Raw genomic sequence first — 15120 nt, forward strand, 5'->3', positions numbered from 1 at the left:
AAATTGTAGCCTCTTTTAAAAATTGTAAGCTATATATTATTTTGCTTTTAGTGTCTTTCATTGTAATTAATTGTAGAAATGACGTAGAGACTGTATGATAAGTCTCGTTTCCCCTTCCTTAATTTCAGGGCAAAAAAGTTTATCTTCTGGATGCTAATGTGAATTGTGGTCTACAAATACATTGTGGAGAAAATAGATTGCACAGAAATGAATATTATCAGGATCTGAAGACTGTGAAAATGTTTTTCAGTATTGTCATAGTCTCCTCTGGAGAAAATAATCTGTGAAACTATGTGAATAGAAACCATTTTTCAAAACAATGGGGGAAAGAGCAAGAAGTCCAGGTACTGATCAAGAAAGAAAGTCAGGCAAACACCATTGTTCTTATTCATCTGATTTTGAAACGCCACAGTCTTCTGGCCGATCATCACTGGTCAGTTCTTCACCTGCAAGTGTTAAGAGAAAAAATCCTAAAAGACAAACTTCAGATGGCCAAGTACATCACCAAGGTAAGTTTTCTTTAAAAGAGTCTGATGGACCTAGAAGACTCATTTTGAGTGCTTAAGGAAAACGTGTATGAATGAAACTCTTTTATTAGTATATATGTTGTTGTATACATGGAAGTGGGTTAATTTACATTTTATAGATTATATACTTATATATAAATGTTGCTTGATGGTACTATTAAATTTGTTATATTCAGAGTCATACAATATACAGAAGGAAACATACCTAAGCCTTCTCAGTTTGTTTTTTCTTTTTCCTAAAGAAATGCTTGTCTTGGGGTTTCTGAGATACTGTAAAGGCAAAAAAGTTTATAAATCATATGTACCTTTTTGTATCTTCATTTTTTGAAAGTAGAAAAAGCATTGATATAAAGTGGTTAAGGGACATTTTTAATAGATTGAGTAAAATTGCTTCCTCTATGTAATACAGTGTTTACTGTAAAAATTCAAATTAAACCTAGGAATGGAATTGGGGCCTTTGGTGTAATTTGCTTTCTTTTGAAGTGTGTTATAATGGAAACTGGATTAATCATTAGAAGTCATTTTTGTTATTAAAATATTACTAGAATGGAAATAGGCCTTCATACATATTTGACTATATAATATTCTACAAATATCTGCATCTCAATAAATCTCTGGTCAAGAAAACCCCACTGTAGTTAGTAACAAAATATGTAAGGTTTACAAGTACAGCGTAGAAAAATAAGGCAAATGAGATAATTATAGTACCTATTAATAAAAGTAGCACAGCAGTAGCTTAAAATGGTGAGAGTTTAGATTGCAAGGCAGGGAGTGATAAAATTGTGGGTGGAAAAGGGAAACAAGGGACCACATTATGAAACACCTTGCATCCTGTGCTAATGTATTGACTATTTTTGTGGGGAATAGTTAGCCATTGAAAAGAGTTAAGCAAGGGCATAATGAAGTTTGCCTTTATAAAATTTTTATTTCAAAAAATAATATTTGCTCATTAAAAACTACAAAGAATGTGTATTCCTTTTGAAAAAAACCTTTCATGGACCCCCAGTCTAGCTCCTCAGGGATTTCCATACTTCTAACCATTTATAACAATTGGGAACCTTTTTCTTTTTCTTTTTTTGTGAGTACAATGCTTTGTTGTTGGTGGTATTTTGGTCTCTTTCTCTAAATCTGTCTCAGTGAGGGGCCTGTTATGATTTTGTAGTTGAGAGCATGATGTCTTATTAAACTTTTGCTGTATAATTAAGAACTAACAAAACAGATCTTAGGGTTGAACCTTAGAAAATGCCTGTTATTCTGAAGAAATACTTAGGGTATTATTGGTAAGGAATAGTTTAATTTTTTTCTTCATTCCTCGGAAACAACTTAGGAGGCCAATTAAGGAGTTAGAACTTTGTAAGCCTTACCTTATTTGAGAAGATAATTGAGAAAAGCTGTGAAAAGCAGTCCAGCATCAGCCAGAAATTTTCAATTATTGTCTTCAATTTGACTTGTACTGTTTTCTGTTTTACACTGTCCTTTGAATTAAAATCTGTGATAATTAGTCTGCCTTAGACCAAGTAACAAGACCAAACTGATACGTTTCCGTAAACACTAAGTTAATTTCTCTTGGTTTAATTTGCAATCAGTATAGACTAACCTAAGGACAAAACAAATGTGATTAAAACAGTATTTTAAACGAATTTTCGGGTTTGCATGTTCGATAGCATATTCTTTCTTCCCCTTCCTTAATTTTCAGCATACTTTGTTTTTTTGCATAAAATTCATGCTGCATCAGAATTTATCATGGCAAAATGTATTAAGTTTTAGTTATACATGTTCGTTTATTATGTTTATTCTTTGTTTTTTCAATAATATAAACATATCTTGATTTTTTTGGTGGATGCATAATTTATTTTTACTACATTAAAAAAGTTAGTCATATTATTTTTAACACCTGAAGGAAGAAAAAGCAATTTTCCACCCACTTTTTAGGAGTGACTTAAAAAGGAGAGATGAAGAATGATATACACAACAATCATCTTTCTTCTTACTCTTATTAACACTTGATAGTTTAAAATATTTTGTCTTGATAGTTTTAAAAATGAAAATAAAAAGGTGGATGAAAGCTGGAAATATTTGTGAGTTCCAGTTAATGGTCAGTTTGTAGTTATAGAATATGCTAAAAAATTTATACTCAGAGTTTTAGGATGTCAGAAAGTTGGTTGTGAAAACCCTTTTTTATCTGACTCAAAATTTTTATCCTGATTCTTATATTATTAGGCTTTAACTTTTCTTTTTTTTTTTTTTTTTGAGACGGAGTCTCGCTCTGTCGCCCAGGCTGGAGTGCAGTGGCGCAATCTCGGCTCACTGCAAGCTCCGCCTCCCGGGTTCACGCCATTCTCCTGCCTCAGCCTCCCGAGTAGCTGGGACTACAGGCGCCCGCCACTGCGCCCGGCTAATTTTTTCTATTTTTAGTAGAGACGGGGTTTCACCATGGTCTCGATCTCCTGACCTTGTGATCCGCCCGCCTCGGCCTTCCAAAGTGCTGGGATTACAGGCGTGAAGGCTTTAACTTTTCGTATAAAACAAGTTGCTCTGTGAAGTTTCGTTTTATAAGCAGTATAATAAAACCATATTTGGAACAATTGACATTCATCTTCATATATAATTATTTTTATGTATAAAGTTTCTGTCATTCCAAGAGCTGAGTACATATCCCATAATAGCGTATATATACCAAAATTCCATTAACTACATATCTTGGGAAAGAAAACTGAAATGATGGACATTTCAACTTTAAAATTATATTCTAAAGTAATGCTGCCCACTGGAAGTATAATGCAGGTCACAAATGCAAGCCACAAATGTAATTTTATATTTTCTAGTAACCAGGTTAAAAAAGAAAAACAAATGAAATTAATTTTAATAATGTGAGTATTATTTCTACATATAGTAAGTATAAAACATTGTGAAATATTTTGCATTATTTTTATTTTTGAATCAAGTGTTCAAAATCCAATGTGTGTTTCACAGTTATAGCATATCCCAATTTGAGCTACCCATATGTCAAGGTTCTCAAAAGCTGTGTGTGGCAGTGGCTACCATAATGGATAGCATAGTTTCAAAGTAGCAATAATTAAGTACTCCCTCATTTCTTTTTATTATTGCTTCCTTTCATGTATTCAGTCATTTATAGAGCTGGAATCCCAAATTGATACACATTCAGAACAGTTTCTATAAAATCTTTTATCTTTTTAATGAAACTTTGTAATGTTAAATTATGAAAATTACTTGTTATTCTTTACTTATTTACAAAATGGAATCAAGTATCCATGGCTGATGAAATGGGGAAGGAAAGGTTGGATCTTCTAGTGTTTCTTGAAACTTTTGTACTCTGGAATGCGTTTTCTCCTTGAAAAAAAAATGCAGTCACCATGTAGATTAAAGATGATTATTCTTAGCAGACTTTCAAATGCCTCTTTTAAAGGGCTGGTGCTCTGAATATTGAGGCTTAAGTTTAATGAACTTTTAGTAAAAATAAAAACATTATTTCAAATTTTTGAGAAATGTGATTTAAAATGTATTCTTTAAAGATTTCATATACTTACATTTTTTAGGATGTGATTTTTTGTTTTCATCTCAAATTAGGTGTTTTTGATTTGAACATCACAGAAAAGAAATCTTCTGAGAAAGCATTTAGAAACACACCTGTACTTCTGTTTTCCATTTTCAATCACCGATAAATGGAATATTCTTATTACTAACGGAGAATACATAGAACATTTAACTCTCCCAACAACCTAGTTGTGTCGATGACATTGTCTTCTTTCTATGGGCTGGGGAAATAGACTTGGAAAGGTTTGATTGAATTGTCCAAATAGTTAAGTGATAAATTTGAGCCACAAATCTCACTGTATAATATGCTGTCATCCTGTCCCCAGATAAAGTTGTAATTAATGTAGAGAAAACATACATTTTCTTTTCCTTGTTTTTTTTTTTTTTTTTTTTAGTTTTAAGTTCAAGGACACGTGCAGGATGTGCAGGTTTATAACATGGGTAAATGTGTGTTATGGGGGTTTGTTGTATGAATTATTTCATCACCCAGGTATTAAGTCTAGTATCCATTAGGTATTTTTCCTGATCTGCTCTCTCCGCTTGCCCTGCACCCTCTGATAGGCCCCAGTGTGTGTTGTTCCCCTCTATATGTCTATGTGTTCTCATCATTTAGCTTCCACTTATAAGTGAAATCATGTGTTACTGGTTTTCTGTTCCTGCGTTAGTTTGCTAAGGATAATGGCCTCCAGCTCCATTCATGAACCTGCAAAGAACATGATCTCATTTTTCTTATGGCTGCATAGTATTCCATGGTGTATATGTACCACATTTTCTTTATCCAGTCTATCATTGGTGAGCATTTTGGTTGATTCCATGTCTTTGCTATTGTCAATAGTGCTGCAATGAACATACATGTGCATGTCTTTATAAGAGAATGATTTCTTTTCCTTTGGGTATACCCAGTAATGGAATTGCTGGGTCATGTGGTGTTTCTGACTTTAGGTCTTAGGAATCGCCACACTGTCTTTCACAATGGTTGAACTAATTTTAACACTCCTACCAACAGTGTATATGTGATCCTTTTTCTCCACAACCTTGCCAGCATCTGTTATTTTTTTTTTACTTTTTAATAATAATTCTGACTGATGTGCGATGGTATCTCATTGAACCCCATTAAAAAGTGAGGAAAGGACATGAACAGACACTTTTCAAAAGAAGACATACATATGGCCAACAGGCTTATGAAAAAAAGCTCAACATCACTGATCATTAGAGAAATGCAAATTGAAAATATTCATTTTCACATTTCAAATAATGATCCCAGTATCTTGGCACGAATGACTTGAATATCACAATGTTTTGTCCAGTGTTTGTTATGTACCACGCTAATGCTGATGATGCTGATTACGCTCATGTTTGAATTCTGACTTGCCGTCTTATCTAAAAAGTTAAAAATGGTTAAAGCTTGACACTGCTGTCTTTTAAAGCGATGTAAAATAATTCTGTATAAACTATTGGGATATCATTTTTGGTGGATCAGAATATTTTTTACCTTTCTTAAAATATTGCACACCTTTCTTAATAGAAACCTATTTAGAGCTCTAAATAAAACTTGATCTTTTACTAATATTGTAAAATCCTTTCCTAATGACAAAAATAACTAAAGAATGTTATGGACCCACTTGTGTTAGGATGAATAAATAACACTGCATTTGGTATAGCTTTCACTTTACATTATTCCTTTTTCTTTTTTAGCCCCTCGGAAACCAAGCCCTAAGGGTCTACCAAACAGAAAGGGAGTCCGAGTGGGATTTCGCTCCCAGAGCCTCAATAGAGAGCCACTTCGGAAAGATACTGATCTTGTTACAAAACGGATTCTGTCTGCAAGACTGCTAAAAATCAATGAGTTGCAGAATGAAGTATCTGAACTCCAGGTCAAGTTAGCTGAGCTGCTAAAAGAAAATAAATCTTTGAAAAGGCTTCAGTACAGACAGGAGAAAGCCCTGAATAAGTTTGAAGATGCTGAAAATGAAATCTCACAGCTTATATTTCGTCATAACAATGAGATTACAGCACTCAAAGAACGCTTAAGAAAATCTCAAGAGAAAGAACGGGCAACTGAGAAAAGGGTAAAAGATACAGAAAGTGAACTATTTAGGACAAAATTTTCCTTACAGAAACTGAAAGAGATCTCTGAAGCTAGACACCTACCTGAACGAGATGATTTGGCAAAGAAACTAGTTTCAGCAGAGTTAAAGTTAGATGACACAGAGAGAAGAATTAAGGTACCATTTCTCCAGCTTCTAATTGTACTTTCTTGGGATGTTTCTTATTGGGCATTTAATGTGCTCTTTTAAAATTGCTTATTGCAGTTTGATATTTGCTTGGAAATGAAAACTATTTTTAGTACTGTTTTCTAAGTAAAAGATTTGGGAAAATTTAGTATTTTATATTTAAGAGGAAGATGCAAAAGATTGTGTACATTAATGAGCTACATGTTGACTGATGGATCATAGTCATTTTGGGAAAATACTCTATTTGGTTATCTGATTGTTTCTCTAAAATTGGAAATGACACTGTAATAGCCATAGTATATAAAACTGACCTTTTGGGGCCACTGTGTAAGAAATGCCACATGAACAATGCCTTCTGTTTTTATATCTATGCACATTGTCTGTTAAAGATTAATTATAGTACATCTTTTTGGACATGATCTGCACCTACTCCCCAGAATGAAAAAACTGTTAGAGCGTGGGTGGGAGACTGTTAGGACTAACTAGTCTGAGAATACAGCAGCTCTTTTAAAAGTATTTCTTTCCTGAATGGAGAGAGGAAAAGAGTCCTATCCCATGACTTTTACACAGGGAACTCAGTTGCCACCTTCTGTGTATATGTATCAGACAGAAGCCCTGAGTCAGGTTCTGTTGCTTAAAATTGACAAGTAGTTTGGAAAGCAAAGGTACGAAAAAGTATGGCAATAATGCTTGCTGTGAGAGTGAGCAAAGGAAGCTCAGAACTATAAATAAATTAGGTTTCTGCAGTATATTAATTAGATGTTTTTAATACATGGCATATTGTGGTACTTAGTCTATATAATATGCCATGCCCATTATACCAGTGCCATGCCCAGGGACAGGGACTCATTAAATACACGCTGTACATCAGTGGCCAGAAAAAGCGCCTATTTTTTTCCTCCAAAATTTGCAATTATTGTCTTCTGTTTCAGTGCACAGAAGATATCCTATTATGTAGATTCCAGTAATGATCAGCTCACAGTGCAAAGCAAACAAACTATTTTTAAGAGCCACTTACCCATGAAGTAGGGTAGGAGTGGGGACTGAGAACAGTTACCATAAACAACCAATAACTGACATTTTAATTATTTTTAAAGGGAAGCATAACATGTGCCACATAATGGATTTTAAAATTAGGAAGAGCACAGATTGCTAATTAATAAATATGATAAATAGCTGAGTGTGTATATAAAACTACATATAGAGAACATGAAATTGCAGTGCATACACACACATATACAACCATATACTGCAGTTTTCTCTTATGTGAAGGGGATTGACAGGTGGTGGCGGGGGAGAAGAAAGAGAGAAGAGATAAATGGGACTGACCCTGTGGATTCTGAGTTATACATGGAGGTGAATTATATGACTGCTCACTTGGGAGCATGAAAATCAGTCACTTATAATGTTAAGTCTTTGAAGTAGTTAACCATATAGTGTCCTCATTTTTTTTCATATTGGAAGTTTTAAAAATTTTTATTTTGAGCTCATTGTAGATTGCCATGCAGTTGTAAAAAATATGTAGAATAACTATAATATTACAGCCAGGAAATTGGTCGTGATACATACAATTCATCAACTGCATTCAACTTTCCCTAGTTTTACGTGTATGTGTATTTAGTTCTGTGCAGTTTTATCACATGTATAGATTCGTGTGACTACCAACATAGTCAAGATATAGACCAATTCCATCATAAGAATCCCTTGTATTTTGCCCTTTTGCAGCCACAGCTACCTCCTGCCTTTCCCTCACTAACCTATGACATCAGCTAATTTGCTCATTATTTCTCTAATTTTGTCATTTCAAGAATGTTATATAAATGGAATCACACAGTATCTAACCTTTTGACATTGGCAGATTCCGCTTATACATTCACTCAAATGGTTGCATGTATCAATAGTTCCTTTTTTCCCTGAGTATTCCATGGTATGCACCACTAGGGAGTATTATGGTACATCCTGTTGAAGGACATTTGGTTTGTTTCCAGTTTTGGGCTCTTGACTAATAAAACTGCTATGACCATTTATGTGCATATTTTTGTTTGAATATACATTTTAATATCTCTGGGATATGTGCCTGAAAGTGTACTTGCTAGTTTTATGATAAATCTGTGTTTGATGATGATGTTTGATCCATTCTTTTTTTTTTAATATACTTTTTTCTTTGTTGTTTTTTCCATTTGTAACAATCATCAGAACATTCTCTTTTCCGAAGTAGTGGTACCATTTTTTATTGTCCCTCCAGTAGTGTATAAGTGGTGCAGTTTCTCAGCGTCTTTGCCAGCATTTGATGTTAACACTTTTTAAAGTTTTAGCTATTTTGATAGCTATGTAGCATCATCTCATTGTGGTTTTACTTTGCCTTTCCCTAATGGCTAATGATGTTGAACATCTTTTCATGTGCTTATGTGCCATCTGTAGATCTGTGCATTTCATTCATATTTTCTGCCCATTTCCTAATTGGATTGTTTGCTTTATCTATTTTTGGAGAATTCTTTATTATAATCCAGATATAAGGTATTTGTCAGATATGTGGTTTACAAATGTTTTCTGCCATTCTGTAGCTTGTCTTGTCATCCTTTTCACAGTGTCTTTCAGAGGAGAAATTTTTAATTTTGATTTTTGATGTGGTTCAGTTTAGCAGATATATCTCTTGTGGATTGTGCTTTGGTGTCAAGTCTAACACGTCACCTATCCCTATTGTCCTTTGCCTGTTTGTCCCAAAGATTTTCTTCTATTTTTTCATCTCCCAGCTTTATCGAGGTGTAATTGACAAATAAAAATGGATTACTTTTAAGGTATACCACCTGGTGTTTTATAAAATTATGGTTATGGTTTTATGTTTTATACTTAAGTCCATGATTCATTTTGATTTAATTTTTGTATAGACTGTGAGGTTTAGGTTGAGGTTCTTTTTTGTTTGTTTGGCTTATGGATGTGTAGTTACTGCAGCACCATTTGTTAAAAAGATATCCCTCCTTCATTGAATTGCTTTGGCACTTTTGTCAGTTGGGCATATTTTTATGGGTTTATTTCTGTAGTCTCTATTCTGTTCTATTGATCTGTGTGTCTGTTCCTTTGTTGTTACTACACACTCTTGATTACGTACAGCATCCATAATAAACCTTAACATTAGAGAGACTGATTCCTCTCATGTTATACCTCATTTTAAACATTTTAACTGTTTTAGCTACTCTTGATCCTCTGCCTTTCCACATAAATTTTAGAATAAGCTTGTCTATATCTACAAACATCTTCCTGGAATTTTTGTAGGAATTGCATTAAACATAGATCAATTTGTGGAGAATTGGTATCTTTACTGTGTTGAATATTCCTATCTTGAACATAGTATGTGTCTCTATTTAGGGAATCCGATTTTTTTCATCATTATTTTGTAATTTTCAGAACACAAATCTGTATATGTTTTAGATTTATACCTAAATATTTTATTTCCTTTGGTGCAATTTTAAATTGTCTCAATTCTTACTAAATTAGAAAATTACTTGTGAACTTTTATTTTTGAATTTCAAAACTTATTTTTGTTGTAAAAGTTATTTTCACAAGGAGTTAAGAATGTTTTGTGCAAACCAAGGAATGACTTGGTTTTAGAAGTTTACTCCCAAGTTTTAGAAATACTGGATTTATCAACTGTATACCTCAAAGTTGGGTTGGTACATCTAAACTGCTTCATTTCTGCTATATTGGAATCAATATTTAATATGTTATTATGAACCTACTTTTTTTGTTTTGAAACAGAGTCTCACTCTGTCCACCAGGCTGGAGTGCAGTGACATGATCTCGGCTCACTGCAACCTCCACCTCCCAGGTTCAAGCGATTCTCCTGCCCCAGAGTCCTGATTAGCTGGGATTACAGGCACACACCACCACACCCGGCTAATTTTTGTATTTTTAGTAGAAATGGGGTTCACTCTGTTGGTCAGGCTGGCCTCGAACTCCTGATCTCAGGTAATCCACCCACCTTGGCCTCCCAAAGTATTGGGATTACAGGCGTGAGCCACCACACCCAGCCATGAACCTACTTATCTTAACCCAATAATTTCACATCAGCTGTTGTACCATAGTAGCTCACTTGTTATTTGGGGGGATAGGGGGAGTGTAGCCAGCGCAGCCCACCTGAGGGTAATTGTTCTCTACTTTTTAACCTACTTTTTCATACTTCCTAAATGCAGCCTCTGGTTTTTAACCCATTTTGTACATCTTTCAAGATCTCAGCAGTCAATCCAGAATTTGAAATATTTACTATTGAGTTTTTTACTCTACTGCAAAATTCAGCATTTGTTTTTGTGCCTCATTTTATTTTTCAAATTTTATTTCAGCCAACACTATTGATCCTTTCTCTTCTAACTCAGGTATAGTCAAACCACTAACTGATTAAGGGAAAAAACCCAGAAACTTGATTGTGATGTTTCATTTTGCAAATTAACTAAAACCCAAGAAAGTCCTGGGTATCCCTTGAAATTACAGTAAAATCTTAGCAAAGATCTCCATTATTGTTAATTTCTATGATGTTCTTTAGTAAGGATACTTGTCTATGTGGTGTGTTTTGTTTTGTTTTGTTTTGCTGTAACTTTTTGTTTTATTTTAAGATAAAGCTGGAAATTGTGTCAAGCAGCTTTGTTTATTTGTTTATAGCTTGTCTCATTCCAGGATTTCAGGTCACAACTCATTCTTCTTGCTAGTTGCAATTCCTTCTTAAGTGAGGGTGGTGGGGGTGGATGAAGCGTCTTCAAGGTTATCTATAACTAGCTGAGCTGTGAAAAACTTTTCCCCAGAACATCAACCTGTAAGTTGGGTACAGGCTTATTTTGTTAGTTGATGGAAGTGACAGAATGCACAGAATCTTAGTAATTTACGAACGGAGTAGTTTAGAAATGGATAACTGGTTAGAGAGGTGAACAACCAAAGGTATCTGTGGGGGCAACCACCATGACAGTTGTCTGTCCTCCTTCAGAAATTACAGCCTATCTTGTAAGATGTGGTTTGCTCTGGTTCCAGGCCATAGACCAGGGATGGAGAAATACTTGATGGGATTAAACTTCCTGAGCTCTGTACAAAGGGCAGACAATTACCTCAGTCTGTATACTTACTTCCTTACTTACAGTTGACTTTATACCTTTATTTTGGCTTTTATATCAATAAATTTATTGAATAAAGTCCTGTCAATGTATCAGCCTCAATTTAATATTTTGTCACGTGGGATACCTATTAACTTCCTCAGGAATGGCACCAGGTTCAAGAGGCCGAAAAAGAGATCCAGAGCCAGCAAATGAGACATAAGGTTTACTGAGGGTAACGCATACAGGGTGGTCCAGTGATGGTGGGCTGGACGGTGGAACTGCCACCTCTTGCAGAAAGCATGCAGTTTATATAGCATTTTCACTTAACCTCCACCCCCTAACAACCTCCACCTGGCAACTTCTTTTAACCCAAAACAGAGTCTGGATTCCCTGTATGGCCAGCGTTCCACAAGACAGGCCAGGGACTCAGATGTTCCTCACAGGTAAGGAATGAATCTCTTGGGTTGGCCACTGCTTGGAACTCTGAACACACATTCAGGTGTGCCTGCCATACAGGATCATTCTCAGGGTGTGCTTAAGTTCACTTTTTGCTGTCAGGTGCATCTACCATACATATACATATGCCATACAATATTTAAATAAAACTGTAACACATGTACAGCCTAACTTTTATAGAAGAAAAACATTTTTTAGTTATATAAAGTAGTGGTTTTCAAACCTTTGCTCTCAAGACCCTTTTATAGTCTTAAAAATTATTGACACCTCCCCCCTGCTTTTGTTTATGTATATTTAGCACATTTGAAATAAAAATCGAGAACATTAAAAAATTTATCTTAATTCACTTAGTAATAAACAACTCATTATATGTTATAAGATCTTTTAACAAAAAAAATCTGTATTTTCTAAACCAAAAATAAATGAGGACAAGAGTGGCATAATTTTATATTTTGAAAAATTTTTTAATGCCTGGCTTAATAGGGGACAGCTGACTGGGTCCTCATATCTGCTTCTGCTTCAATCTGTTGCATTATGTTGTGATTGATAAGTATGAAGAAAATTGAGCCTCTTGCAGATGTCTAAAGTAGTTAGAAAGTGGAGGAGTATTTTGGTAGCCTTTTCAGGTAATGGATAGTCTTTTTTGGTATTACGCTAAAGCTTAACAAGTGATTTCTTAATGGTTAGTTGCAATGTGGAATATGAAACCATATTAATGAGCTTTTTGTATTTGGATACACTAACATTCTAACATTCATTGATGGTCTTTCAATGGATGTTTTACATCACGCATTGGTCATTTGGAAAATACTGGTTCACTTTCCAAATGTGTATATGTTTCAGTGGAGCCTTTGGAAAACTCCATTGTATACTCATGACACAATATGAGTGAAAATAGCAAATAATATCCTAGTATTATAAAATAGTTTTGACTTTGAAGACCTTCCAAAGTGTCTCAGGGACCTTTAAGGGTTTTCACATCATTCTTTATGAATCACTGACTTAACATAGACAGTTCTTTGTTAGAAACTTCATTAGTAATTCCCCTAATATGCAGTTTCTTTTAGTGACTGCAAGACTGCACCATTTCTTATTGGTCCAGAGACTGGCTTCAAATAGGGGCTGAAGGTAAAGGCATCAATTCTGTCCTCCTTATAAGAAAGACAGTGTTGGGGTTGTGTTCCTGATCAGGGATGCAATAGCAGATCAGTCATAGCTATGACCAACAGTGTGTCATAAAGCAAATATCATGAAAGGTAACTATCATAAGAAACCATAATCATGAAATGGGAAACTATCTTCCAAGCATTGTGAGATCATAAATGTAATATTATGTACATAATTATTAAAAGGGCTCCAGTACTATAGGGTACACGTTTAGTACATATAAAAATTCAACTTTTTTTTAACATTAAGTTGGCACAGAGTGAGTTACTTTGTTAGAAAAACAAAATGAAACTATTAAGACTTTCCTTTTTAAAAAATGTCTAAAGATTTTGGGGAGTGCTTGAGTATCATCATACAGCTCAGTATCATGGAACTATGAAACGAAGTTTGAATAAACTTCTTTTTCTTTCAGTAGATTTTACTATAAGAGATTGGTATTCAAATTCTCTTGACCCTAGAGCTGCCCTCAAGTAGGTATAAGTGTTGCTTATTGATAATATTGCCTCCATGTAAACCACTTTCAAAAATAAGAATTGAAATTCTTCCCTTTACTTACATTATCTTTCCTTTACTCTTACTAGTTTATCTTCCTAGATACAGCATTGTCTTCCCTTTACTCTTCTTAGTTTATTCAGAACTGGAAGTGAACTGTCTAGTATTGGGCCAGGCAGGATCACTTTCCTTTATCTTTACCTGCTATATTTTGCTCTAGTGGCTTGGAAGCTGCTCTGAAGCTTCAGAAACCCAAATCCAGAAGCCTGCCTTTGCCTCTCCTACCTGTTCTGCATTTATCTAACAAATGAAGCTAATTAGTACAGAATAATGGTCAAACCAGGTTAGCCCTGTTCTTGTCTAACTCTGAGTTTGTACAGTTCTCCTAACCTCCAGGTTGAAGTCTTTTCATCTAAGAAATTAAATGGAATGATTTCTGAGGTGACATTCAGTTCTGAAATCTGATAAGTCTAAATTCATACTTTCAAAGCTTTCATATGCAAAAAGTGTTTTTAACATAAGTCCTTATTATATCTATTATTTAATGTTGGAGAAATGAAAAATTCCGATTGTTGAAAAGAATAATTGCCTAGAAGACAAAATATCATTCATTGAGATTCTGCTAATTTTTATTGTATAATCAAAGAACCGCCTAGATTTTATTATTTATGTATATTTTTACCTTTTCTGGAGGGAGAAGATTTACAATGAAATTATGAGATTTATGATTGAAGGATAAAGCTTAAAACAGTTTCAGAAAATAAGCTTTGCAGTATCCTTAGAAACTACCCATTTAAGTGGAACAACTGTTAAGGCAATTTTGTGTTAATATTTAAGATAACCTTCCCATTGAAAAAGTAATACAAGCACTAAAACAGGGATTAAAATTTATACAACAGGATAGACAATGAAACATCAGTTTTCCTTCTATGCTGTGCTTTGCAAGCCCCTTCCAAAGAAACAGTCACTGTTAAGAAATTGTCGCTATGTGTGCAATCTCATATCTATATATTAATGTCCATTTTTCATTCTCTTACCACAGATGGGAGTATACCATACACATTGTTCAATACATTTTTTTTTTCACTGAGAAGTATATTTTGGCACTTTTTACATATTTTTATGTTATATGCATATATTTAGATAGATATGTGTGTGTATTTTTACACACACACGAAAAAATCAGTCTCATGCTTTTTTTTTTTTTTTTTTTTTTTTTTTTTTTTGAGACGGAGTGTCGCTCTGTTGCCGGGGCTGGAGTGCAGTGGCAGGATCTCAGCTCACTGCAAGCTCTGCCTCCTGGGTTTACACCATTCTCCTGCCTCAGCCTCCCAAGTAGCTGGGACTACAGGCGCCCGCCACCTCGCCCAGCTAGTTTTTTGTATTTTTTAGTAGAGACGGGGTTTCACCGTGTTAGCCAGGATGGTCTTGATCTCCTGACCTCGTGATCCGCCCGCCTCTGCCTCCCAAAGTACTGGGATTACAGGCTTGAGCCACCACGCCCGGCCAGTCTCATGCTTTTTAAAGGCTGCATATTTTTCCATTGTGGAGATATATCATAATATGATGAACCCTTTCCTTATTAATGTTAAAGTTAAGTTTAGCCTAATG

At 34.6% G+C, this 15120-nt stretch overlaps 1 protein-coding gene across 4 annotated transcripts in view; it reads left to right on the forward strand.

The window, feature by feature from the left end:
- LCA5 (lebercilin LCA5) overlaps positions 1-15120 on the forward strand; it is a 53467-nt gene that overhangs the window by 19280 nt on the left and 19067 nt on the right. For 3 of the 4 annotated variants that reach the window (XM_015136780.3, XM_015136783.3, XM_015136779.3), the window contains 2 exons: positions 129-509; positions 5778-6307. In XM_015136780.3, coding sequence (XP_014992266.2) covers positions 320-509; positions 5778-6307 — 720 coding nt within the window. In that variant the 5' untranslated portion in view covers positions 129-319. 4 annotated transcript variants of the gene reach the window in all.

This window comes from Macaca mulatta, chromosome 4, assembly GCF_049350105.2.
Source record: "Macaca mulatta isolate MMU2019108-1 chromosome 4, T2T-MMU8v2.0, whole genome shotgun sequence".
Classification (NCBI taxonomy): Eukaryota; Metazoa; Chordata; class Mammalia; order Primates; family Cercopithecidae; genus Macaca; species Macaca mulatta.